The sequence below is a fragment of the Larus michahellis genome, chromosome 6 (assembly GCF_964199755.1).
Source record: "Larus michahellis chromosome 6, bLarMic1.1, whole genome shotgun sequence".
NCBI classification, from domain to species: Eukaryota; Metazoa; Chordata; class Aves; order Charadriiformes; family Laridae; genus Larus; species Larus michahellis.
Window position 1 is genome coordinate 63,580,197 of NC_133901.1, and position 24,287 is coordinate 63,604,483.

The 24,287-nt window shown below is 44.3% G+C and overlaps 1 protein-coding gene across 14 annotated transcripts in view; it reads left to right on the top strand.

The window, feature by feature from the left end:
• Nucleotides 1-24,287, top strand: part of TCF7L2 (transcription factor 7 like 2) — a 182,880-nt gene that overhangs the window by 141,577 nt on the left and 17,016 nt on the right. For 5 of the 14 annotated variants that reach the window (XM_074592607.1, XM_074592612.1, XM_074592613.1 and 2 more), the window contains exons 5-8: nucleotides 12,298-12,430; nucleotides 14,571-14,673; nucleotides 17,443-17,529; nucleotides 23,992-24,132. In XM_074592607.1, the coding sequence (XP_074448708.1) occupies nucleotides 12,298-12,430; nucleotides 14,571-14,673; nucleotides 17,443-17,529; nucleotides 23,992-24,132 (464 nt within the window). The remainder of the gene's footprint in view (nucleotides 1-12,297; nucleotides 12,431-14,570; nucleotides 14,674-17,442; nucleotides 17,530-23,991; nucleotides 24,133-24,287) is intronic. The other 9 variants (XM_074592610.1, XM_074592617.1, XM_074592614.1 and 6 more) reach the window with 3 other exon arrangements.

The window sequence follows — 24,287 nt, forward strand, 5'->3', positions numbered from 1 at the left end:
TTTTTTTTTTTTTTTTTTTTTTTTTAGAAAAATGCCAAGACGTGCGTTTTCCCTTCTCTTTTCCCCCCTAAATACCCAAACTTTGTTTTAAGCGCCTGCGGTGGCGGCTGCAGGAATGCGCGCAGCGAACGGCAGCCCCGCTTGGTCTCTCCCTCCCCTCTGCGATTGCGAGCTCATGGTAAGGAGAGTCCGGGGCGGGGAGGGCGCCGGGGCAGGGCTGCCGATGCCTTACCCCCCCCACGCACCCCCCCCGGCCGCCTCCCGCCGCCCCCGGCCTCCCCGCTCCGGGGCTGCTTTTCCCCACGACGGCTCCGGGAACGAAACGGCCGCGGCGGGGGGAAAACATCCCGCAGAAGCTTGTTGCGGGGCGGGAGGAGGAGGGGGGGGGGGTGTGGGATGTTGGGAATAGGGATGTCCCGGGATGCTCCTTTCCATGCACCGCGCATCTTTAGGGGAGAAGCGGCGGGTGCCTTAATTTCAAGTTGCCCGTCCCGTTTGCTGCACTTTTTTTTTTTTTTTTTAAAAAAAAAAACACAACAACCCACTTTTTTTTTTCTTTTTCCTCTTTTTTTCTTAAGTTATTGTTGGTAAATGGTGGGGAACTTGTCCGTCAGCGGCCCCGGCGCTGGCGGCTGCCGCGGGAAATCGCACGTGTGACAAAGGCGGCCGCTGGAGTGTGGTGGCTGCTGTGAATAGAGGGAGGGAAGGCAATTAGTTGCCGTGTTGTTGGGGCTTTTTACTTGTCAAACTGGAGCCGCGTTGCTTTTGTTAGCGCCGTGTAAAGGGAAATCGCGGGGTTTTGTTTTGGTATTAAGGGCCTTAAAGATTGCTGGCTGACACTTTGCACGCGAAGGCCAGAGCGGTGCGGGGAGAGGGGACACGGGGCTCGGGCGGACACAAAACGCACAGATTTCCCCCCCACACACTTGCTTCGTCTGCCCCTAATTTATTTTTTTTTTTCCCCCCGGGTGCCAGTTTGTGTTTTGTTTTTGTTTAGCCCGCAGCCTTCGCAGATTAAACTCCCACTTAAAAAGCAAACCTGGAACCACTCAAGGTCTCCCAGTTTGTAACGGTTTTAATTTTTTCCTATATTTATTTAGTCCTGTTGTTTCGTTCTTAGGGGGGGGTGAGGGGCGGGGGGGTGAACTGGCTGGCGTGAGTCACCCAGATGTGCGTGGGGAAGACAAGTGTTTGGAACTGGTCTCCTTTCGGTGCCTGGTCTGCAGCAGCGTCCGTCCCTCCGTCCCACATGGCGATTGCTCTCCCTGCCTGCAGCATCCATCAGCGTTGACAAACTCGCTTAGAAAGTGAGGAGGGGAAGGAAGGACTTGGCCACGCTTTCCTAATTATTCCCCCTTAAAACCACCCTTTGTGGCTTTTGCCCCTTTTGCAGAGTAACTACTTCGCAACTTTAGGGAAAGGGATAAATAAGAGATGAGGAACTGACTCTTGGCGAACTCGGATGCTATGCTTTGCCCTTGGTACCCGGCTCAGCGTTAGGAAGCGGGTGTCTCGCCACTCTCGGAGGCGAGAGCGAGGTGCAGGGGAGAAAGGCTTCATCCTTGCTCAGTTCAGCGATGCTCTCTGGGTACCCCTGCTTATTCTTGCTCAGGAGCAGCTTGGGAAAATACAATAGCCGGGGCACCGCAACGGTAGCGATCTCGAAGCTCCTCTTGCATCGCTTTTACAGTGGGGTCAGTGGTTTACAGAAATATTAAATGCTAAAGGAAGGGTGGGGGGAGAGAGACCAGAGCTAATGGTAAAGGTCTGCCAAATGTCACCTCGGTGTTACAATGACAAGAAAATATACTTTCCTTACAGCTCTCCCCCTAAGAAATTTGTTCTGAGGGATTTGACAATCTTGCAGATAAAGTGACTGCTTGCTACACTTAACTGATCATGCTCCCTCCCGGCCGGCCGGCGTTTCCTCGCCGCACTTAGTAATACCTGTGCAACCTGGCTTGTAGTAGCATTGTCATTGATTTCCAAGGTAACTGCTTTTTAGCTCTTCCGAGCAGACATACCTGCGGAGGGGGGGAAAAGTCTTTTCCCCGCTCCCTGGAAGGATGATGGTAAAGTGCTGTATAGGAAAAGAGAGGAGGCTTCTCTAAATTTTGATAACCGCAGCCGACAATTTAGAAATAAGACACTTCTCACAGCCAACATGACAGTGGATTTTGAGCATTCAGAAAACACCAGGCCAAAAAACTGGAGACATCTTGATCTTTTAAGACAGCTTTTCCAGTACTTTAAGTGAAGGCGGGGGGGGGGGGGGGGGGGAAGCGGGGAAAGAAAAAGAAAAGCTGCAAGGAAAAATAATACAAAGCCAGCACAATTGGCATCTAGACAGTAAAGAAAAAAGTTTTTGAGGTTAAGAGAAGGAAAGACAAAGCTGTTATGTACCCGAGGGATGCAATTTTAGTGGGAATGGAAGATATGAGTGGTAAAGGAGGAGCGCTTGCCTCTGGGTTCTCTCTCTTCCAGCAGTTCGGCTGCTGGCATCTCAATTTGAATTGCTGGGTGAGTAGCACTTTCTGCGTGCGCGCTTTCTGTCTTGACCATTGAACTTCTGATGTGACTTCTCTCCCTCTCCCCCTCTCTCCCTCTCCTTTTCTTTCCTCCTGTGTGGAATCAAAAAAAAAAAAAAAAAAAAAAAAGGCGGAGGGGGGAGGAAGAAATCAAGCAAGCGTCTCCAGCTGTGACCTTTGTTAGCGACGTTGTTTTTATTTATTTATTTTATCATAATCGTCTTTTTTTAGCAGGGGGAAGCGTGACTTTTCGATGACACTTTAAATTTTTACAGCAGTGGCGAGGAGCGGGCGGCAGAGCGCCGTTTTGTCGCGACACAATGGTGCAGCAGCGGGGCAGAGTTGTCGCACTCCTCCTCTTTGCCCTTCCCTCCGCCTAATTTTGGGGTTTGGTTAATGGAAACTGGGGGGAGGGGGTGGGGGATTTTTTTTTTTTTTTTTAATGCATCCAGGGTGGAATCGGGGTGTGTTTTTGGTGGGGAGGGGCGGGGGGGGGGGGGGGGTTCAGAGCATGGTGTACAGCAGGTTTCGGGGGCTGATTTCTGGATGCTGAACACAATGGTAGCCAGCGAGGGAGAAGTGTGTGCGCCCGTATCAGCTGCGCGTCGCACCCGCAGCCGTACACTCACACACTGACCATGACATCACTAGCTTTGCTTTTCTTTTTCTCCTTTGGGGAGGAGGGGGCCACTTCAAAGCTTTCTTCCGTTCAGTACGATATTTCCTTAACCCTGAAACCATGAAGGTAAAAAACGTTTGAGTTTGTTTTGTTTTGTTTTTTTTTTTGTTTCGTTTTGTTTTTAAGGAGAAAAAGTTGGTTTCCAGCAGGGCACATAACGTTACAGTTAAGGGGGTTTGGAGGTAGAACGATTTAACTCTTGTCATACACAAACCAAAATTTTTTTTTTTTTTTTTTTTGAAATTATTAAGAACAGTATGTAGTAGTTTTTAATTGGGTGCTTTTGATCCTGTGTTTGGTTGACACGCAGATTTTTCTGAATTCTTCAGAAAGCTCAGCTTTAATGTAAAAGATGAAAATTTTAGAGGCACCACATAAAAATGATTTCACCCCATGATAAAGGAGTATGAAAAATAATGCTGAATGTTGGTAAATAGGAGATGTGTTTTGACACAGTGGTTCTGTGTTCGTTATCAGAAGTCCATGAGACTTTTTTTGTCCTATTAATATATATTACAGAAAGTAAACCTCCCCCTCAGCCAATTCTGTACAATGCACGTAATTATACCCAGAAAATAGAAATGTATTTAAAAATTTTAGAAAGCATCACATTTTCACTGGAGGTTTGGGGGAATCTTGAGTTTTCTGCTGTTTTCTTTTCTAACTCTGCCAAGCTTGCGGAGAGTCACTTGATCCAGGAGGAGGATTTTTTTCACTTCAGTACTCTGTGATACCTTTGCCTGAGTAACTTAGTTGATTTATTTGCCTTTTCTTGTATAAAAACAAGGGATACAATTTTGTAGAATTCATCTAAAATGAATTAATCGAAAAGGACAGTTGTTTCGATGTTTCTTCTTTCACTGCATGTTGTTGCATACGCAGGTTTCACATGGCTGGTGATGAGATCTCGTTAGCGTTTTACCTTTAGAGGAATTCTTTTTACTGGGACTTGGGGCGAAAGGCCTGACGGCGCTGTAAAAATGTGCATGTTTCCTTGCTTCCAAAATATTTGCAAGGTGTTTCAGTTCTGATGTGCATTTAACATCGCGTTTTTAGGGAAACTTTGTTGAATTTATTCAATAAATAATTGATCCTGGACTTAATTAATTTCATTGCTCAATTGTTTTGTGGTGGTGTGTATTGGTTTTTGCACATTAAAAAATGAAAACTTTTTTTTTTTAGAGCTTTGTTATTTGTTAAGCTATGTAATATACATTTGCTAGATATATTGTGTATCGGTATTGAGCAGTCTGCTATAATTTGTGAATACTGCATTTCAAAAAGCTGTACTGAAAACTTGGCATCATATATTAAGGCATGTGTGTGCATGTTAGTTTTTTAATAATGCTGTTATTACTGTAATTGCCAAATACAAGTGGGTATAGGCATGCATGCTGAATTTTTTTTTTTTTAATTTCTTGCAGTTTTTTAACAGCCTCACATTCAGGTTATTTTACTGTAGACAAAAGTCACAGATACCCTGACAAAATCAGTGGAGCTATTTCTCCTGCCTGTCTAGTGCTGAAATATGTGTTTTATATGCAAGAATTAAAGCCATTTATAATGTGTGATTTTAGAGAATGCTAGGCAGTAAGTAAAATTACATTAGTAGGTATTCATACAAAATACATAACAAATAAGGTATATCAGGGCAATTACAAGCAGCCTTTTGCTTTATATTCATTTTTTCCTTCTTCCTATCTTTTCTGAATTTTTGTGCTTGCATTATTGCGCTCGCTCTGTCTCTGCCCTCTCCACCCCCTTTATGCTCAGGACCGTTTCCTGAAGACTTGCTCAGGTTTCACCAGTCTCCTTGCTTCGTGGCTGTGTATCCAGCACACCTTGTACTGGTACTGCTTAAGAAAACAGGGCTTTCTGGTGTTAATCTAATGTATGCTGAGTCTTTCTGCTCTCTGCCTTGTTAGATATGAACGGAGGCTTGCCTGCTCTACAGAGATAATATCTGTCTAGTAATTAACTAAAGTATGCGAAGGCAGCAACGGAGTATTTGTCAGGTTGGGGAAGAAACTGTGCCTCTCCTTTTGTAATGGAAGAAATAGATCTTGGCACCTCAGTGCCTGAAAGTTGAAGAAGTCTGAGCACTGCCCTGTCCTCCTGGTGCGGGGAAATTCACCTGTTGATCAAATCGTCTCTAATTTTGAGATAGAGCATAAGGCTTGGCTGGATACCTGCAGGCCACAGTTCCTGGGCTACGAGCTGGGGTAACTCCCGTGTCCAAATCTGTGTTTAGCTCAGGCAGAGCAGACGCAGCAGAGTGCTTTCTCTTTATCAATAAAGTGTTTAGAGAATGAATGAGGTAAAATCAACTGGCATCAGTGTAACTCCAAGTGATGCTAAAGGGTCTCACAATATACAGCTGTGTCTGAGCAGGTGTTTGCCTGGATCTGACCTGGCATTGGAGGAACACCACATGGCCCAAGGATGCAGCACTTCATTTGTGTTTAAAACCTCAAGTTTCTTCTTCTTTTTTGTCTTTTTTACTTAAAAAAAACCCCAAACCATCCCAAATACTGTAGCAGTAAGATTACAGCCAACAACAGCTTTGAAAGCAAAGTGTGAGCACACTTAATACTAACATTTTGCTACTAGTGTTTTTAGTTGTCCTGCATAAGGACTAACGGGCAGTAATTAGATAGCTAAACCCCAGTTCCTTCCCTTTTACGCTAGAGGATTTGGCGTATGCTAATTGTCACCAGATCATTTCACATAATTGCCTTTTGGCGAAATTAAGTGGAAATTTCCTGAACATCTTAAGCCCCTGCTTCCACCTCCCCCCCAGGTACCTTCGCTCCCTTATGGGGAGGATGCCGAAAATGTCAAGCACGGAGGCTCAGTGCTCCAGTGTGCGGGGGGCACTTCATCATAGTTAAAAAGGGAAGGGAAGGGGAAAAAACAAAACAAAACAAAAAACCAAAAAAACCCTCTTCTTTTCTTGAATGAATTGCTGGACACTTAGAGCCAGGAAGCTGATTTTGTTGTTTCGTCTGAGAGATTGCTAATAGAGCAGGGATTTTTGGTCGTGGTTTGTTTTGGGTTTTGTTTTTTTTTGTTTTTTTGGTTTTTTTTTGGAAAGCCGGCAGTTCTTGCAGGAGCAGGTAGGCGCTTGCTGGCCTGGGAAGTGGTTGGGGAGGGAGGGGGAAGAAGCAAAAGGATGTAAAAGTGTGGTCCTCCCATTATCATCACATTTTTTTTATTAAGGGGAGGGCAGTGGGGGGTTGTTGTGGGTTTTGGGGGTTTTTTTTGGGTTTTGGGGTTTTTTTTGTCAAGCTCTGTCTGGGGGGGGTATTGTCCCAGCACATGGATGTCAGTGCTCCTGTCATCATTTGTGTGAAAGAAGAAAATGAGCCTTTTTTTAGCAGGGCGAGTTGTGATTATCAATGGAGGCCTTGTCTCCCGCTACAATGGGCAGTTAGCTTAGGGCAGGACCTTAGGCAGAAATCAGCTACATTAAACTGTGAAAGGGCTCAGGCCACTGCGTCAGCCGTAATGGAGCAAGGGGAAGTAGTTTTCAGGAGAAAATGCTTAGTCAGGTGTGAAAGCATCCTTAAAAAAATAAAGTGCGACTCCACTAGCTGCACGGAGCTGGGTAAAATTAAATCTTCCACCTTTTCAGGAAACGCTCAGTCGCTGGCACTGAATTTTTATGCCCGGGAAGGGGATGAGGACCAAATTACATATAGCTGGTGGGTTTGGTTGGCTTTAGCTTTTCAGTTAACTGTAATGGTTTGCAGTTTCCTTGCTGAAGTTTGGGGGTGCCACCCGGCGCAGCCGCTGATGCGGGTGACCCCTGGGGCCAGAATGGTTCTTCCTGACGGGCACTCTGCTTTGGGTGTTGGTGTGACCCTGGCTGGAGACGGAAGAATATTCCAATATTTGCAGCAATATTTGGGGATTTGCCTTTTCTTGCAACTTAGTTTTTTGATTCTGGGGGGGTGTCATTCCTAGGCAGAACCAAGGAGAGCTCAACCTTTAGGAAAAAAAAAAACAAAACAGAACTGTCCTCTTACGAGCATCTTTGGAGCTGCAGAGCAGCTCAGGAACATCTGTTAGCATTTCACTGGCCATAGTCACCATAACTGCAATAGCACCATCTGGAAAATACAGGGAGACAAGTTATAAACCTGTTTTTTTAATACAAACTGGTATTGAATGGCACCCTTTGCTAAGCCCAGGGAGCAACTCCAGGAGGGCCTGCTAATTCAAGACCACTGTCGACCTCCTGCATCCACCCTGGAGGAGGGGAAAAGGCTGACAAACCCTCTTCTGTGCTGCTTTTGTTTTATTGTATTAGGCTCATAAAGGCACTTTCAGGGCCCATCTTTCTTCAGCAGAAAGGGAAGCAACTGGGGGAGATGGGGAAGAGGAGAGAGAACATGGCAAAAAAGACAGGCGGAGCTCTAGCTCCATTTGTTTTCAGTGTCTGTTGATTAATGGGTTTTAAGGTGAATGGCGAGCTCTCATTCTTCCTCCCTTACCCATAGAGGAGGAAAGGGAGAGAGCGCTCCAGAGGTCTGGGGTGCCCAGTAGCCCGTCTCTGCCTGACGAGCAGAACTTGAGGCTTTAAGGACACGTAAAAGGTTGCCCTGGGTCGGGGAAGGGGGTCCCTCCCTGGCAGGGGCCGTTCCAGGCTGTGCTGGGGCAGGAGCATCCCCCTGCCCTGGCCTTGGCCAGGGACACATGGGAGCGGGATCTCCCTCCATCCCTCCCTCCGATGCTGCAATGGCACGATGGCTTGTTTTCAGACTGGGTGGCTTTTTTTGCAGACCTGCTTTTGCTTAACACCACGTTATCCCAGCGAGGACAGATCCTCTCGCCTCTCCGGCGTGTTTTTCTCTGTCTTGAGTTGATACCATGTTTTTATTACCAAAGCCAAACAAGCTACGAATTTGCAAACAGAAATTGCAGTAACAAACTCCCTATTTAAAGGTTGGTTTCTCTTTGTGTGCTCAACAATACAACAATACGATGTTTCATCTCGTGCAAGTCTTATGTTGCTTTCAGAGACTTGGGAACTATTGATTTGTACAGCATGTATTAACTTCTTCAATAAATGGGGAGTATTCATCAGTGGGGTGTATTAAATTGGGCTGTATACGCATAGAAGCATCTTTCATCCTGTTAATGAAATGTCCTTACCATGCAACAAACACTAATACACAGCAATTTATACACACAATCCCCTGCAGTTTAAATCTGAAGTTCAGGTTGTTTTTTTTTTTTTTTTTTGTTCCCTAAAGGCACCTATCAGAACTTAGGCTAAATGGATCTCAGTATCCCTCTCAAACATATATCAGTCCAAAATCTGTTGTGGTTTTGGTGTCGGGTTTTTTGTTTGGGTTTTTTTGTGTTTGTTTGTTTGGTTTTTTTTTTTCCATTCCAGAGCTCCATTATTGTTTAAAGTCATCCGTGTTTAAGCACTCCCAGAAGCATTTCAAATTCATATAGAGAGATTTAGTAGTTGAGTCCCTGTGGGGACAATTTCCTCTGGTTTGCTTCAGGCGGGGGTTATCAAGAAAAGCAAACTTCTGTTGTTTTTTTGCAATTCTTTACCGTGCCCTCTAACCCAGCGTATGAGACCCCAGCTTTCAGCGGAGAGGAGTGATTTATCAGCAGATGACTTGGTACTTTGTAGATGCTGGGATTTCTCTCTAGAAATCTCCACTTGGTCCTGTCCGATTACCGCCTGCCCCGATGCTAATCTGCGCGTACCCATGCAGCTCCCCTTTCTGGGCCCGACATAGCCATAAATGGAGTTCTGCAAGTTGCCAGAGAAATCCCTGCATCTCACAATGGCTTTTAGCTTAAAACTGCCCGTGATAAAGTACTCGCAAATGTATGTCGGAGAAGGGCCTTTTGCAGAGGGATGGCTAAGGTCAGCTAATAGGTGTCTCCTATCGATGGCTTCTGTGGTTTACCTTTCATTGCCAGTGGATGGGGTTAGGACCACACTTGTTACTCAGGCAGAGCTCCCATTGACTTCAAAGGAAGATGCGTGTGCGGGATTAATCCTGCTCTTTCCCAGCTAGTCCTTTCTTTTTCTCTTTTCCAAGGAAGCTTGGTTAATTTTAGGAGTGCTGCTCTCAAAGAGGAGATTATTTAGCATGTTATGCGTGATTAGCTTGGCTTGCAAATTGTGCGTGCTATTCTGAGCGGACATGCAGTCCCTTTTCCCAGTATGTGATAAGCAATGCAAAACAATACAAACCTGGCCTGGGATGGTGATACAGATGCAGACCGGTTTCCAGGGGCAGTGGATCACACTCCTCTGTCCCAAAGAGCATGGTGTTGAGTGTGTAGGTGACAGTTTTCCCCTTTTCCCCCGGTACATCCTCCTCACACCTCTGCCCCAGCATCATCAGGGTGGGAAAAAAGTATCCTATCCTTACATCTGGTACCTTTACATGAATTGTCTGTTTGAGTGCAGAGTGGTTGTCCAAATAAAAATTACTTAACCTGGGGAAGAATTTGCAGACTGAGGTTCAAACTCCTCTTGGTTGGTGATTTTTAACTTTTTTTTTTGCTTTTTATCTTTCTCTGAAAGGTGTTAAGTAAAATACGTAATAACTTAGCACTTTTGCCATTACGTGGAGATATTGTGGGGGGTCTTGGTATATCAAAGCAGTGGGTGGTAGTTCCCCACAGTTCACATGTAACCCCCTATAATATATCTGGCTTTGGTGATACAGGCGTGTAAGTCCAGCTTTCCTTTTACGTGTTGTTTCTTGTTTGTCGGCTTAAGTCTGACCCCCTAATGTTATTCTGTCACTTACTTATTTTTTTAACTAACCAGTTCCAGTTTCTATGAAAATAAGCTCTCCGTGGAAGACAGCCCTCAATGTTAGGATCTGGGTGAGGGTTTTTTACAGTGGTGGTGAAGATAGAGTTGGGAGAGCACAGAGCTGTAGCAGCTACCAGCCACACTTGGTGTCACCTAAAAGACGGTAAAAGTTCACACAATTTGTGGCCAGCAAAAATCCCTCTTAATGGGCATGATTGTTTTTTGTGAACCAAGTCCAGTGGTCATTTGGCAGATAATGCCATGTGAGTAGATAGCTGCCTGCTGCTTTGCATGGTGTGTAGTATGATTTATTACGTGAAGCCCTTGCCAAACCTTTCAGTTACTTTCGGACTGCTTTGGTTGGTTCGCTTGGAAAAAGAACAGATTTTGGGTTAGAGCATCTCCTTCAGCTTTTCTGAATTAAGGGGCTAAATCCCCATAGCTACTGATTGAGAAACCATTATGGGTTTGCACGGCCAGAAGTTGTCCTTGGTTGTACAACTGGCAGAAGACCTGACCCACAACCCATCCAACACAACGTGCTGTAATTTGTAGCGTTGGCTGTCATGACTCCACTCTGTCACGCATTGCAGCCACTTGACGCGGGACTCTCCTGTGCTACGAGTGTGGTATTGGAGGGGGGAATTGTTCCACGGAAGGGCTGCAAAAAGAAATGCAGAGGGTAAAAGTTGTGGGAAGCATAAGCACTGCTCTTTGGCTTGCTTCTCTTGGATGCACACTTTTTCTGCAGGTTATCCAAGGGATGAGTCAAATAGCGACGTATGGCTGGGGGGGGGTCTCCTGGGGTGAGAGTGGCTGCAGGAGCCAAAGCTGAGCTTAGCTTGACCAAAGCACGGTGGAAGGACTTCTTGTTCATGCAGGGGACGACTGATGTTTCTTTTCCTTATAGCTCTCAGTCTGTCTTCCCTCTTCCTTCCCCCCTGTCTAGAAAATCATTCTCAGAGAATAACTGAATTATTTTTGAAATGCTTTTAAGGGCAGCTCACAGCGTTCGAAGCGAGATCAGATAGTGACTTGTCTAAAGAGGGTGCGTGTTTGGGGGTGCTGGGGAGCGAGCGGTGGGGTCGGAGCCGGACTCGGACAGGAGAGCGCTGGCAGACCCCGAACGGCAGCGGCGCTATCAGGGGCCGCTGTGCTATCACTGCTTTATTTTAATGTGATTCCTTTTACTTGATGTTAATGCAAGTTGTTCCTTACTTAAAGTAATAAAAGGAAATGAAGACACATTCTAAAATGAAACCTGACTCTAATCCATTCATCATCTAATACCAGCCTCTTTATCTTTGCTGGTACCTAATCTGGTTAAATGTCCCTGTTGTAGGATTTTAGTGAAAATCCTCTATGGGGAATAGGGTTTTTTGCAATTGGATTACTCGCAGTAAATGGTCCAGCAGTTCGCTTGTTTCAGCTTAATTTTTCCTTTGTGATCTTGTAAGGGTAAGTTGCAGTTCAGCCTGCCTTTTTCTTTCATTCATTCACTCCTCTTTTTTTTTTTTTTATTTTTTATTGTTGTTAAGAAAAAGATGTTTTTTTCCTCCCCCCCAGAGCTAGGAATGTGACAGGGAAAACCTCATGATATCTGCGTGATTATTCCCCCCGCAAGAGTGTTAATTTCAATGGCTTTATCTGGGGTTTTTTTTGCCATTATTTATATAGCTGAATATTTTAGTAGCCTACTTCATCAGTATCCAGTTTCCATTTATTAGCACTCTCTGATGAATTGATAATTAATCAGCTCTTCTAAAATATATATATATAAAATATGCAGGTGATCGCTTGTCAGCTTAATGCTTGCTGATGAAGGGAATACTCTAGCACTACAAAGGCTTTTTATCTGGAGTATTTGCAATGAGCAGTAAAATGCAGAACTGCAAGTGAGGACAGGAAGGGGAAAGGAAAAGACCTACAGGTCAGTGAGCATTTGGGTCTCGTGCTAATTAAATGGGGGACTCTGTCAGCCCCTCACTGAGGAGTCTGCCTGCATTTTCGAGGTGAAGCGCAAGATTATAAAATAAAAAGGAAAAATTTTAAAGAATTGCTGTTGCTCTGTACAGGAGCACGACGGGTCAAAAAGATTAAAGGAAGTCAAGAGCAGGGAAGGTGTGTGAGGAGGTTTTAAGCAAGAGGGTGGGAAGACGGGACACCAAGACGGGATCTGGAAAAGTCTGAGGACTATGTTGAAATCCTCAAATTTCTCTATGTCATGCCTCGTGCTGCAGTGGGGGGTACCCGGCACTCCTCTAACGCCATCGACCTTTTTGTCTTGACAGTCTAACAAAGTGCCAGTTGTGCAGCACCCACACCATGTACACCCTCTTACGCCGCTTATCACGTACAGCAATGAGCACTTCACACCGGGAAACCCTCCTCCACACTTACCAGCCGACGTAGATCCCAAAACAGGTAGGTGGGAAATAGTTTGGAGTTTTCTTCTGAGAGTGGGTGGGTGGATCTTTGTTTTGCGTATTAGGGGAAAAGAGTGCGGGAGGAAGGATTTCCCATGCTGGAGCACCAAAGGGGGCATGTAAAATGTCAAACACATGCAAGAACACGACCAAAATAGTTTCTTTTTAAGCCAATTAGGCTTCAGAAGGAAACCTACTGAGTGAATTTTCATAAAGCTCTGGCAGGGTGACACCAGAGTTGCATGTGTGGGGTCGTTCGCAGGTGTGTTTCTTTGCGAGCATGATACCCCATCTAGTAGTTGGATCTACCAAGTGCTTGGTTTGCATGCACGACCCAGAGAGTTAAACATGTACGTTCTGTGATCTGCACTTACAAAATTGCAGCTGGAATTTTAAAGGTGGTGGGTCATGACCGGTTTCAAAATGAATCTCTTTTAATTCCCCAAATCCCATTGTTTCTGTGTCAGGAGTTCAGCCATTTTTCTCCTATAATGTTGAATTTTCATCCACTCTAACTACTTAGCTCCAGCTTTATCCTTGCAACCCTTTTCCCCAATGTAAGTCTACCCAACTCTCAGTTCAGCCTGAAGGGCAGTCTGCTTGAATATAGAGCACCGCATAAAACCCTGACTAGATTTATTGGTGTTATAGAATAGAATTTACATGTTATTCTAACTTTTTAAGAGTCCCTTTTTAATCTGAGGGCCCAGAGAAGTCAAACAGTGTCAATATTCTTTCTTCGGGCTGCACCGAGTTCCTAGTGACGGTGGTTTTGTTTTTGTTAATCCAAATCCCAGCTAGTTAATTGGAAAGTACATCAGAAACTGAATTCACGTCAAAGGAATCGCTCAGTGTCGGCCCTAACGTATGCAGACAATTCATCTGAAGCCCAGCCCTTCAGCGAGGCCGTGCATTAGCTGGTTTTCACTCCCTCTGCTTCAGTTGGGGACCCCCTTTTAATTGTGTTTAATGCTAACTTCACATGGCTTAAAAGGAATCCATCTCGCCATCCCTGGATATTGCAAGTGAATGGCGTAGTCAACCTCTCATTTAAATAATGGCAGTACAGGGAATAGCTTTTAAATGGTTATCGTAAAACATATGATTAACGTCTGTAGACTGTTTACTTTTCTTCTGTGAACATTCTTTCAAGTGTTCAAATAGCTCGCTGGATGGTTAAAGCCCAGTTAATCTGTTTGGGTTCTGTAATGGAGAAAAAGCAATGTCTGCATGAAAATGTCACACAAGGAGATTTAATTTAGAGATTAAAAGCTTCCTGAGTGACTTAAAAAAATAGTTTTTAGCCACGAATACAGTACCCCTTCCTTTTAATGCTCTCTGTTTTAATTTTGCTTCTGCTGTGTAATTGTGCTCTGGCTTGTTAATTGAAAGACCCAGTCTTGTAACCCTTACTCCTCTGAGTAATTCCTACTTGCTCTTAAGGTAAGGAGCACTGAGATTTAAGGCTTGCGTCTGGAGCTGGTTTCTGCTCTCCAAGTAGGAACTGCACTGGTTTCAGAGGGCAGATGCGCTCCCTGTCCTGCCCTGCACACCTTTGGTATCTGCTCCCCGTTTCACCAAGCGCTTCCAAGGGTTCTCCACTCCTAGGTGTTGGGAAGGTTTCCTAGGTTTGCTCAAAAACAAACACAATTTGCAATTACAATGACTTTGTAGCTCATTTTGGAGGTTACTTTGGAATAATGCCACGCTATGGAGTGCACAGTCAAAGTGTGGGCAGGGCTTGGGCTCTTTCGGTGACTTTGAGGCTAAAATAACCATGAAGTTGATACAGGGACCATCTTTCCGTTGAGCATTTAAGACAGCACCTAGCACAGCATCACACCAAAACTATAGCTGAGACTCCTAAATTCTCATCCTAAATAACAAAATAATTATCTCTGATTGGAGAGGTGACCGAGGGAGCGAATAATATCAGTTTTTCTGGTTGAATCACATTTAACAAGATGCCAAGAGGCTCACTTTATAAACCAAGGGAGCCCTTGGAAATCCAAAGTGAAGTTATGAGTATTATAGTAAAAATGCATAGATAGCAATTTAGAAATATATGTGCTTTTTCCTTACATTTTATTTTTTTCAGTGTCTCAACACTAACGCTGCTTTATGTTTCTCTTCCATAGGAATTCCAAGGCCTCCACATCCTCCAGATATATCTCCTTATTATCCGTTATCACCGGGCACTGTAGGACAAATCCCCCATCCGCTAGGATGGTTAGTACCACAGTAAGGAGTTCCATTTTTTTATTTTCCTTTTTTCTTTTTTTGATGTGGAAAATTTATGTTAAAAATCGTGTGCGCGTGCGCATTCATGTGTGCATTAAGATAAGTCTGTTTGCCAACTGCCACTTCATTGAGTGGTTATGAATTTACCCACCTCATGAAGATTAATTAAAACTTATGCCAGGTCATGTGGTCTTAAACAAACATGAGCAGTTGGACACAGCTTTGCATGTCATCTCAACCAGCTGATGGCTCGTGAAACATGAATTTTTAAACCCTTCTGCAGAAACATCCTTTTCTTGTTAATGCCCTTACACTGCACCGCACGGATTTTTCTCAGATTTGCTTTTCTGGGGGCTCCTGGTGGTTCTCATAGACTCTTTTTTTACCAGGGCCATGCTCACTATAAGTGTGCGATTTTAAGTTTCATTGGCCTTCCCCGTTGAAACCCCTTTCATTTTTCTTGCGAAACAGTAGAGCTTCACATCGGCCAGAGAGCAGCATTCCTGGTTGAGATGTGGCTGAGCAGTTGGCATCTGAGGAATGGAATTTTCTTGCAAACAAGAAAGAGGAATTAGTTTACTTTAAAACTGGCTAAGAGAAAAGCTGTGGAAAGTTAGTTTTGGGGTTTGTTTTCTTTTCAGCTCCTTGTATCCCACTTGCAGAGCCTTGTTGGGTATGAGGTTCCCTCCAGTAATTGAGTCCTTATTTTGGTTTTTTTTTTTTATGTTGCCATCTCCGCAATGGGTTTATAATGCACTTAAGCACTGCCTAGGCCTTTTGTACAGTATATTTGATTTAAATAGTTATAAAATACATTTGTGTTGCTGGTTACAACGCTTCTCTGCATTATAAATCGAGACTATTATCCTGTTTTTCTCACATAACGGGCCTCATCAATTTTGGGGAGATCTTATTTCTTTAGAAATGAATTTGCCCAAAGCTAGAAATAGTTTGTTCCTGCTCGAGGTTGTTTGGCCAGCTGTGCTAAAATACCTCTTCACAAGTTTGCCCTCCATAAGGAAGTAGAGCTCATAGCCCATAGGAGAGCAAGGGGTCCCCACACAGCCCCAGGTCTTGAGCAGGGAGCAGGATTGACCTCAAAGGCTTTGGGGGCCTTTCTCAAGCACAGAAGGGTTGGATGCAGGAGGGCTGGAGCTTAGACCTTGGCCTCAGCTGCCTGCTTCTGGCGGCTTTGCAGGCTACCCTTCCTCTCAGGGTGGTTGCGCAACGTCCTTGGGTAGAGGCTCTCCCACTCTGAGGGTGAAGCATGTCCACCAGCTGTCCACAGAAGGCTTTTCTCCAGAAGAGCACAGCATGAGCAGAGGAAAAACCCAGAGCGTTGCTCCCTAAATTCCTCCTCATTTGTGGTCATTTACTTTTTACGTAGGACACTCTGAATGCTGGTAGAACGCGTGTCGGCTCCTTTTTTTCTTCTTTCTTGCTTGCAGGGCCTAGCTGCAGCACAGCCAGCTCACGCTCCTCTGCTGCAACTGCTTAGCTCGAGTTTGCACAGTAACAGTCTCAGCATTTAAAACAAATACACTCAGCTAATGCCAAAAGTCAGTAACATTAAAGACCTGAGAGCCAAGGGAAGAAATTGCTGGCTGTTGTTGACCTGTGCCTCATTGCTCATCTGTGTCTCAGAGCTGCATATCTTTACGTGTCCAGACACAGGTTTGTCCTCGTTGAACCTCACGTCATGGCTGCCAAACCCACCTGAATGTTGCCACGTGTGGCCGGTTTAATCGGGCAGGTGCTAATGGCCACCTCTGTCACAGGAAGATTTAGTCATCGCTGCTGGTTTATAGCAAGTCGACACCCGTGGCATGCTTATCTACCCACAGCTCTTACAGCTGTTCTGAGTGGGTTTTGTTGAGGGATGATACCGTCACGTTTGCTTTTGCTCTAAGAGAGTTGCGTGGCCAACTTTGCAGAAGTAACCCAAGGATTTTATTTCCCCTCTCGTTGCCACTTGTGCTTCACCATCAACTTCCCAGCCCATCTGTCCTCAGCTGGCCTGGATGTCTCTAGCATAGTACCCCCCCAGAAAGCATCCTGCCCAGTCAGATGATGTATTTGAAGGACAGATGAAAAGAACTAGCCAGCATAGACAAACCTCAATCAGAAAAAGTTGTGTGTCTTTCATGAGGATGCTGTTTTGCATGTTGCTGTATTTTTTAATTATTGTAATGAGGTGTGATTGTCTATTGGTTACCCACAATACTTCTTGGGGACTCTCCCCCGGTAACTCTTGTCAACACTTGTTAATCTGACAAAAGGCTACAAATTAAGCTCTGTTAATTTAATGTTTTCTCACCGAGATCTAAATACCGAAAGAGGCCCAAAGCGCAACTGAAGTCCTTTGATTCACTGTACTTTATTTTGGTATAAATTTACATTCATTATTGTTTTCCTTTGGATGTGTAGCCCTCAATTAGTGTGATGGCTCCATTAAAGCAAGCGAGACTTCGCCTTTAATTATTACAACAAAACACCTAGTTTCAGCTTGGGGAGAGGGTCTCTATTGACATAAGCAGAGGTTATAAAATTTAATTAGCCATTCCTATCAGATTTATGGCATTCAAATTGTTCTGTGTTTCTTTCCTTTGATCCTTGCTGTACAATCCCCAAGATTTTTGTTCTGATCAAATGAGAATAAAGCTTACTGTGCAGAGAGAAGTTTTTTGTTGTGTTTTTTTTTTTTTTTAAAAAAAAAAAAACAACCTTTTTTTCTTTCTCTCATTCTCTTTTTCCCTTCTTTTTTGCCAGGCAAGGTCAGCCAGTGTACCCAATCACAACAGGGGGTTTCCGCCACCCTTACCCAACAGCTCTGACCGTCAATGCTTCCATGTCAAGGTGAGTTTAAATGCTGAGGTCCTGAATCGAGAGCAAACGTAACTCCTCCTGCCGCCCTCTTTAGAGGAGGGCATTCCATCTAGGAAGCATATTTCTGAAAGCACTTCAGTTAAACAGTCATCCTTAGTTTTTCGGTGGGGCGGAGGAGGAGAGGACTAGGGGTACCTTCCCATTTGAGGAGAGAAAGGTGTCCTAGCGCTGTCGTTGGGCTTTAAGAATTTGTTTTGGAGGGAGATGTGGAGGAGCGGGAAGTCGGCTTTAAAAGCCGAACTAAATGAAAAAGCTGGGAGAATGTGACGTTGAAAAAGCAAGAAGGAGAAGTCGTGACACCTTTTGCTTTGTCGGTGGCTGTCACCCAGAGCAGCCCTCTGTGTGCGAGAGGGGAGGCTCGGGAGGGAGGAGGGCTGCTCTTCAAGCGGAGTTGGGAGGAAGGTTATTGCACTGTGTTTTCCGCTACCAAAGCTCCAAACACTGATAGTCAACATAAAAGGGCCTGCCTGACCCTCTAAAGCTTTAGAAGTATATGTTTCTCCCCCTCCCTACCTCCAATTAATTCCATCTAATTTTCCAGGGGCTGCTAGTTTTATTTACAAACCGGTTGGCAGCACTATGTTTAAGTAATCACTAATTGCTCCTAATGATAGTTTTATTTTCTGTTCATCTGATTTTCAGTCTGGTTAATTAAATCGGTGGAGGTTTAGACTTTCCTGATGGGCTGAAACAGCTAATCCATTTTGATGATGGCACATAATTAAATTAGCATGCATTACATAGCAAAGTTCCACGTCCCTTCCCTGCTCTGTCCCTTCCTCTCCAGCTCTACAGTTTAATATGTGAAGGTCGGTGTGTAGAGGATTTAAGGAGGAAAAGATTGGGGTGGGGGCGGGGGAACACACCTCATTGAGAAATGGAAACCTGTAACTAGAGCTCCTGAGTGAATGGGTAGGGAAATGGTGTGTTGTGTCCTTTAGATAAGTAGAGTAAAAGCAAAAAATTAAAATTTGCCCATGTTGCTCCAACCAGATAGAGAGACAACTGGAAAATCAACTTTAAAAAAAAAAAAATATTAATAGACACAGCACGGGAGAGGAAAAGTCCTGGGTTGGGGAGAGAGCTGCAAATTTAAACAATGGTTCCCTCCCTCCATTTAATCTTGTTTTTAATATCTATAAAGGACTTGCAGGCATGGTGTGAGGCAAAGTAGAGCTTGATTTAGTTTAATTATTATTAGAGAGGCTAGTCATTTGAGGGAGGGGGGGAGATGGGGGGGGGGGAGGCTATATTCCCAAGATAGGCTTTATGAAAGGTATCTAGTTAAAAAGAGTACACAGCAAATTAAATACATTATTGTGGTAATGGGACGACAGAAGTAGAGGTCTATTATACTTATGGCAGTTATAGGAAATGTAGGCTCCTTGCCCTGTTCTAGCACATCCTTTGATATTCATTCCATTCAGCAGCAGGGCCAGGACTTCTCAGAATTAAGTGATGGGTCATTATACTTTAAACACCATGGAGAAGCCTAGATTGGCAATTAAACAGCACTTGCTGACACTCGCTTGTGCCACCCTGTGACCCCCTTTAGATTGAGTTGTTGGAGCTCGGGGCCCTCAGCCTGCTAAATTGGTAGCAGGCACTTCTCCTGACGAGGGCTGGCTCTGAAATCCGCCGGCTTCAAAGGGAGCAAGATCATGTATAAACCATAATGTGGGTGCACCGTGGCTCAAAAAATAAGGCAGGAATAGATGAAATGTTACAAGTGCAAGGGGAAAATGAGAGAATAATGACAAATCTAATGCAACTCAAAGCAGAATTGTTGCACAGAAAAATGCATCCCACTGCTTGTGCATAAAATCAAGGCAGGCAGATGACATCCAGTTAACAGAAACATGTCAACAGTGAAGTAAAGTGAGAGTGAGTAAGAGAGAAGCCCCTGAGACAGCCAGGAACAAAAAATTAGTTGTCCGTAACAAGTTAAGACTCATCATTATATTCTGGCTTGGAGCCATAAAAGGAGACAGTGGTGTATAATGAGCTGCTTAGAATTTTTAGGGTGTTTATTGCAATTCATGGAATACTTGTCTAGAGAAAAAAACACGGGGGGATGTCTTAGGCGAAGGTGAGGGGTGTGCATATACGCGCACAGCCTTTCTCTTTTCTCTCTGACACGCGCCCGTACGCGCACACATGCTCAGGCGCACACGCAGACTGATGAATAGATTTAAGATGTTTATCCTTTGTTTCAGCCCAGAAACTTCTCTCCTGGTTTCCCGTACATGGGAACACCCTCTGGGCAGACTGTGCTCTGATACGTGGTTCGACGTGTGTTTTCTCATGCCCGGCCGTATCAGCTGGAGTGCCGGCGCTCAGGCACGGGACAGCCCTTGCCCCTGAGTAGCCAGCCTAGTTGGGAGATGGGGCTGGCGTGCCCGGGGATGCCCACGCTTGCCTGCAGACACGCTGCCATTCATGGTTGCCTTCGGGGCAACAGCCCCGCGGAGCCCCCTGGTACAAGCCTCGGGGTGGCTGTGTTACCTCTGCCCAAATGTTGAAGTCAGGGCAGACCCCTCCATCCCCCAAGACGACGTCTGCGTTTTTCCAGAGCCTTCCTTTAAAAGTGTTTCCCATCTTTGCCTGCGTTATGGTATAGACCTTTGGAGCATATAATGCTTCCCAACCCTGCATATTCCCTAAGCTTAGTAATTATAGTTCATTAGTTAGAGTGTGCTTATGAATAGTTTATAAAAGGTTAATGGGTGACTAATAGTGATTTTCATAAACGGTTTAGACTATTAAGATAGTGTCTTCAGGTTGTTTTAACCGCCTTGCAACTCCTTTCTTGGCTTGTAGCATCGCCCCACTCACTTCATGTGCATGCAACATGTTTATAACATCTCTTGATCCTTCATTACCCCTCTATAATATGCTCTTAATGTAAATTGAGACAGGGTTAACTGACTGATGGGCAAACAGTGGACCCACTATGAAAAAACAACTGCTGTGAGAAGAAATCAGGAAATAATTTAACAGAATTACACCAGACAAACGCTGCACAGCAGTTAAGTGGTGACAGTGGAAAATACCTTCTGTAATTGAAATTTCAGGGGAAATTCACTTTTGCTGAATGTAATTACTGAAGTTGGAGTGTATCCAGGAACTTAAAAATTAACGCTCTCCCCCTACTCGTATTGCCATGTGAGTGGATGTCTACGTGGAAGTAAATAGGCACTTGGACTTTGGGCGAAACCACCACCCAGCCCACTGAAGTCCGTGGGATTCTACAAGTGACTTTGGGTTCTGGAGCATGTTTTTGTAGCTCCTAACATAGGACGGGGTGTGTTAAGTCTGTTAGGTAGCCTTCTGTCTTGGAGGGAGAGAGATTCAGTGTGAAATAAGGAATGGTCATTGGTAACGAACACACAACTTCCTTGGAGAAACTGCCACCCCAAAAATAACAAAATAACTACAGAGCTGCAGCTGACTGTTCTTGAAGGCTGCCATGTCTCTGAAGTTTAGAGCTCAGTGGGTAAAATCTCAGCCCAGCCGAAGTCAGTGGAGGCTTTGCCATCATCTCCAGGCTTTCACACAACGTGCATACCGAGGCATCTCCTCCTCCACTGCCCTTCCTCCCCATCTGGTCACTCTCCGATGTGCAAATACTTACTCTCTTCCTCCTAAATGTGATTGTGAAAACATTTTCCCCATAATTAGGGAGGGAAGTTACTTTTTTTGCAGAATTTTCTTCACCGTCCTCAATTTTTCATTAGCTGGAGGTACTTAAATCTTCGTCGAAAATAAATTAATAAAATAACCCCCTGTCTTCTGTTGAATTTGTTTCCTTTGGAAATCCTGACCACACAGCAATCCACCTTGTAGGCAGACTTCTTTTTGCAGTGTGTGTTAAATTTTGACTAGATCCTCATTTGAGAAGCCAGTCTATGACCCAGTTATCATTGACATGTCATGGGATCCTCTTCAGAAGCTGAACAAGCACCATCCTTTGTCCCCAATAACTCCAGCTCTAATCAGTCTTCTGTGATATTCGGAAGCCCTTCTCCAGTGATGAGTCTAGTGTTATTCAGGTCCGCTCTCATACCTTCTGTCCTTGTGCTACCACTGCACTCAGCTCTTCTTCCTTGCTGGTATATGCCCGCCGCCCTTCCCACTGTGTCCTCATGTCAAACAAGCTCAGCTCTTCCTGCCTGCTCTCTGAAGGTGGGCTTTTCGTCTCCATCTACATCCTTCATTGTCCCGTCGTCACTGGCTCTCATTCCAGTCTGAACCCGCTAGCCCCAGCAGCACAGTCCTCTCTTGAACACTGGCTCTTGCCTAGGACAGACAGTCATTCGATAGGATGGGTGTCAACTTTTTATCACCATGCTTATACCACTTTCAGTGGGGTCAGGGTTTTGCCATGGGTTTTATTTTCACCCATGTTTGTAGGTTTTGGTTTGTTTTTTTTTTTCAAGAAAGCTCTTAACTGTCAGCTTTTATTGTTTGCATTGTACTATGGCTGAAGGCCCCAGGCACTGCGTGAACAAACTTTTAAGTTTGTCCAATCAAAATACACACGCACGCAAAAATAGAGAGAGGGAGAGCAGAAGAAAATGATACAAAGGCCCAGTTTGTGTCTTGCTGATGGTGAGGCAATTCTGTGGCGTAAGTGGGACCAGGACATCGGTCTCCTTGCAGCCTTGACGTTGTTTTCTCTTCTGAGCTACCACGCACCAGAGCGTTTCCCCAAACAGGCATTTCTCTCCCAGCTATTTCTGTGAGAGAGCGGGGAAGGCATTTTGATAATCCATGTGGAGATTTGCCTCCATGGGCCTTTAGCAGAAGTAGAAATCCGTGGAGGAATAACCATTTTGCTGCCCGTTTTCCTCTTCCCCTGCCATCACACCCTCCTCCTTTCCTTGTCTCCGTGCCTTTGGGAGGAGCCGCAGTTCTCTGCGGTTTGAACAATTTCACATTCTCCCTGCTCTTCCCACCACTGCCTTCAAAGACAAAATACTTCTGTCTAATGACCCTGAGTACTACCAGCTGATAGACAAAGATCCTCAGAGCTGGTAGTGGACAGTACCTCTTGTTCATGAAAGTACTACTGTGTCATCTTGTGAATGTAGGGAATGTCTAGGCCGTTTGGGGAGCGGGGGGGGGGGGGTTAAGCTCAGTAATGGAATTTATAAGACAGAAGAATAAAGAAATCCCATTATATTTCTGACTCTTGTACACAGTCTACTTACCCATGGTATATCACACCATTTTAAATCCCGTTTGATAGAAAAAATCATTGTATATTGATGACAGAAGAAATAATTCTTTATCCTATTGCGTGTTCAGTATTCTCGAGGTACTTTATTTGGGCAAAATGGGTTCAAAATCTGGGATGAGGATAGGGATTTGCAGTGATAAAAACCCTTGCCATTTGGCATAGTCACTTTAGCCTTGGATTTTTGGGAAAGTTATTTTTTTAAGCAAATTTTTAGGCTAGATCACATTCCCTGGAAACCTGTTGACCTCAGTGGAGGCTTTCTAAGGGAAAGGCAGTCAGTCATAGCGTGCTTTCCTTAGTCACTGCAAAACCTTTCCCACACTGTTGAGAAATAATGATAAGAAGTCAGTCCTGCTTTTGAGAAGTTTGTTCATTTTGGTTAATAAGTAAAAAGTCTGAATGATTGTGCCATGTTTGTGCTGTGGCCCCAACCGAGCAATTAGATTCATGCAGAAGGATTGCACATCCCTCTGAATCCAATTGCAGGATCGGAGCCTGTCCATGTATATGACCATAAACCATAGAGCTGACAGCATTTTTTCTCTTTAGAAAGCCTAGACTGTTATTTTGTATGAATTTAAGCCTTCCTAGATTACCTTAATGGGTCAAAAATTGACTTAATTCCACAATCTTCCCACCTTCTCTTAAAGCAGTGTGGCTCAGAAATTTATTAGACACAAATAAATATTTTCTTTTGCTCCATCAACAAAATGTAGCTAATGAGGCATCTATAAGGATTATCAAAAATGCACCTAGATTGTGTTTGCATTAATATTTTATTTTGCTGTCAATATGCAACAAAAGATGTCATCCCAAATTCACAACATGATTCAGAACTATAAAAATTGATTCCTTGGTTGCCACGGATAATTTCTTAGCAAAGGAATGGACTGGTGGATTTTCTTGCAGGTAGCTGAAATTCCACTTTCATCCAAGTTCATCCAGTTGAATTTGCCTTTTGTTAAAGATGTTAAAAATCATGATGTCTCATGTCAGTAATGATAATGAAGGGGAAGATTGGCTTTAATGACATTAGAAGAGTCATTATGTTTAATTTATTGCTAATTAATGCTGCCAGCTTTCATATGCTTTGTCTAGCTGTCATGTGCTTGTTATATGCTTTTTTTTTTTTTTAATGTGTGTACACGTCCCTCCCCATTCATTCATTTTTATTCTGACGATTTACACAGCTTTCTCTCCTCTAGGTTTCCTCCACACATGGTCCCGCCACACCATAGTTTACATACAACTGGAATCCCTCATCCGGCCATAGTCACACCAACAGTCAAACAGGAATCTTCCCAGAGCGACGTCGGCTCACTCCACAGCTCGTAAGTTGTTGCTTCCCGTGTTTTATTATTAGAACACCCAAAGCATCACCTGTGCATGTGTGGCTTTTAAAAAGACTGGGGTTTTGTAGTATGTTTTTGCTGTACAATATTTTTTTGAAATTGCTTTTTCTCTTCTCTTCTAATTGATTGGAACG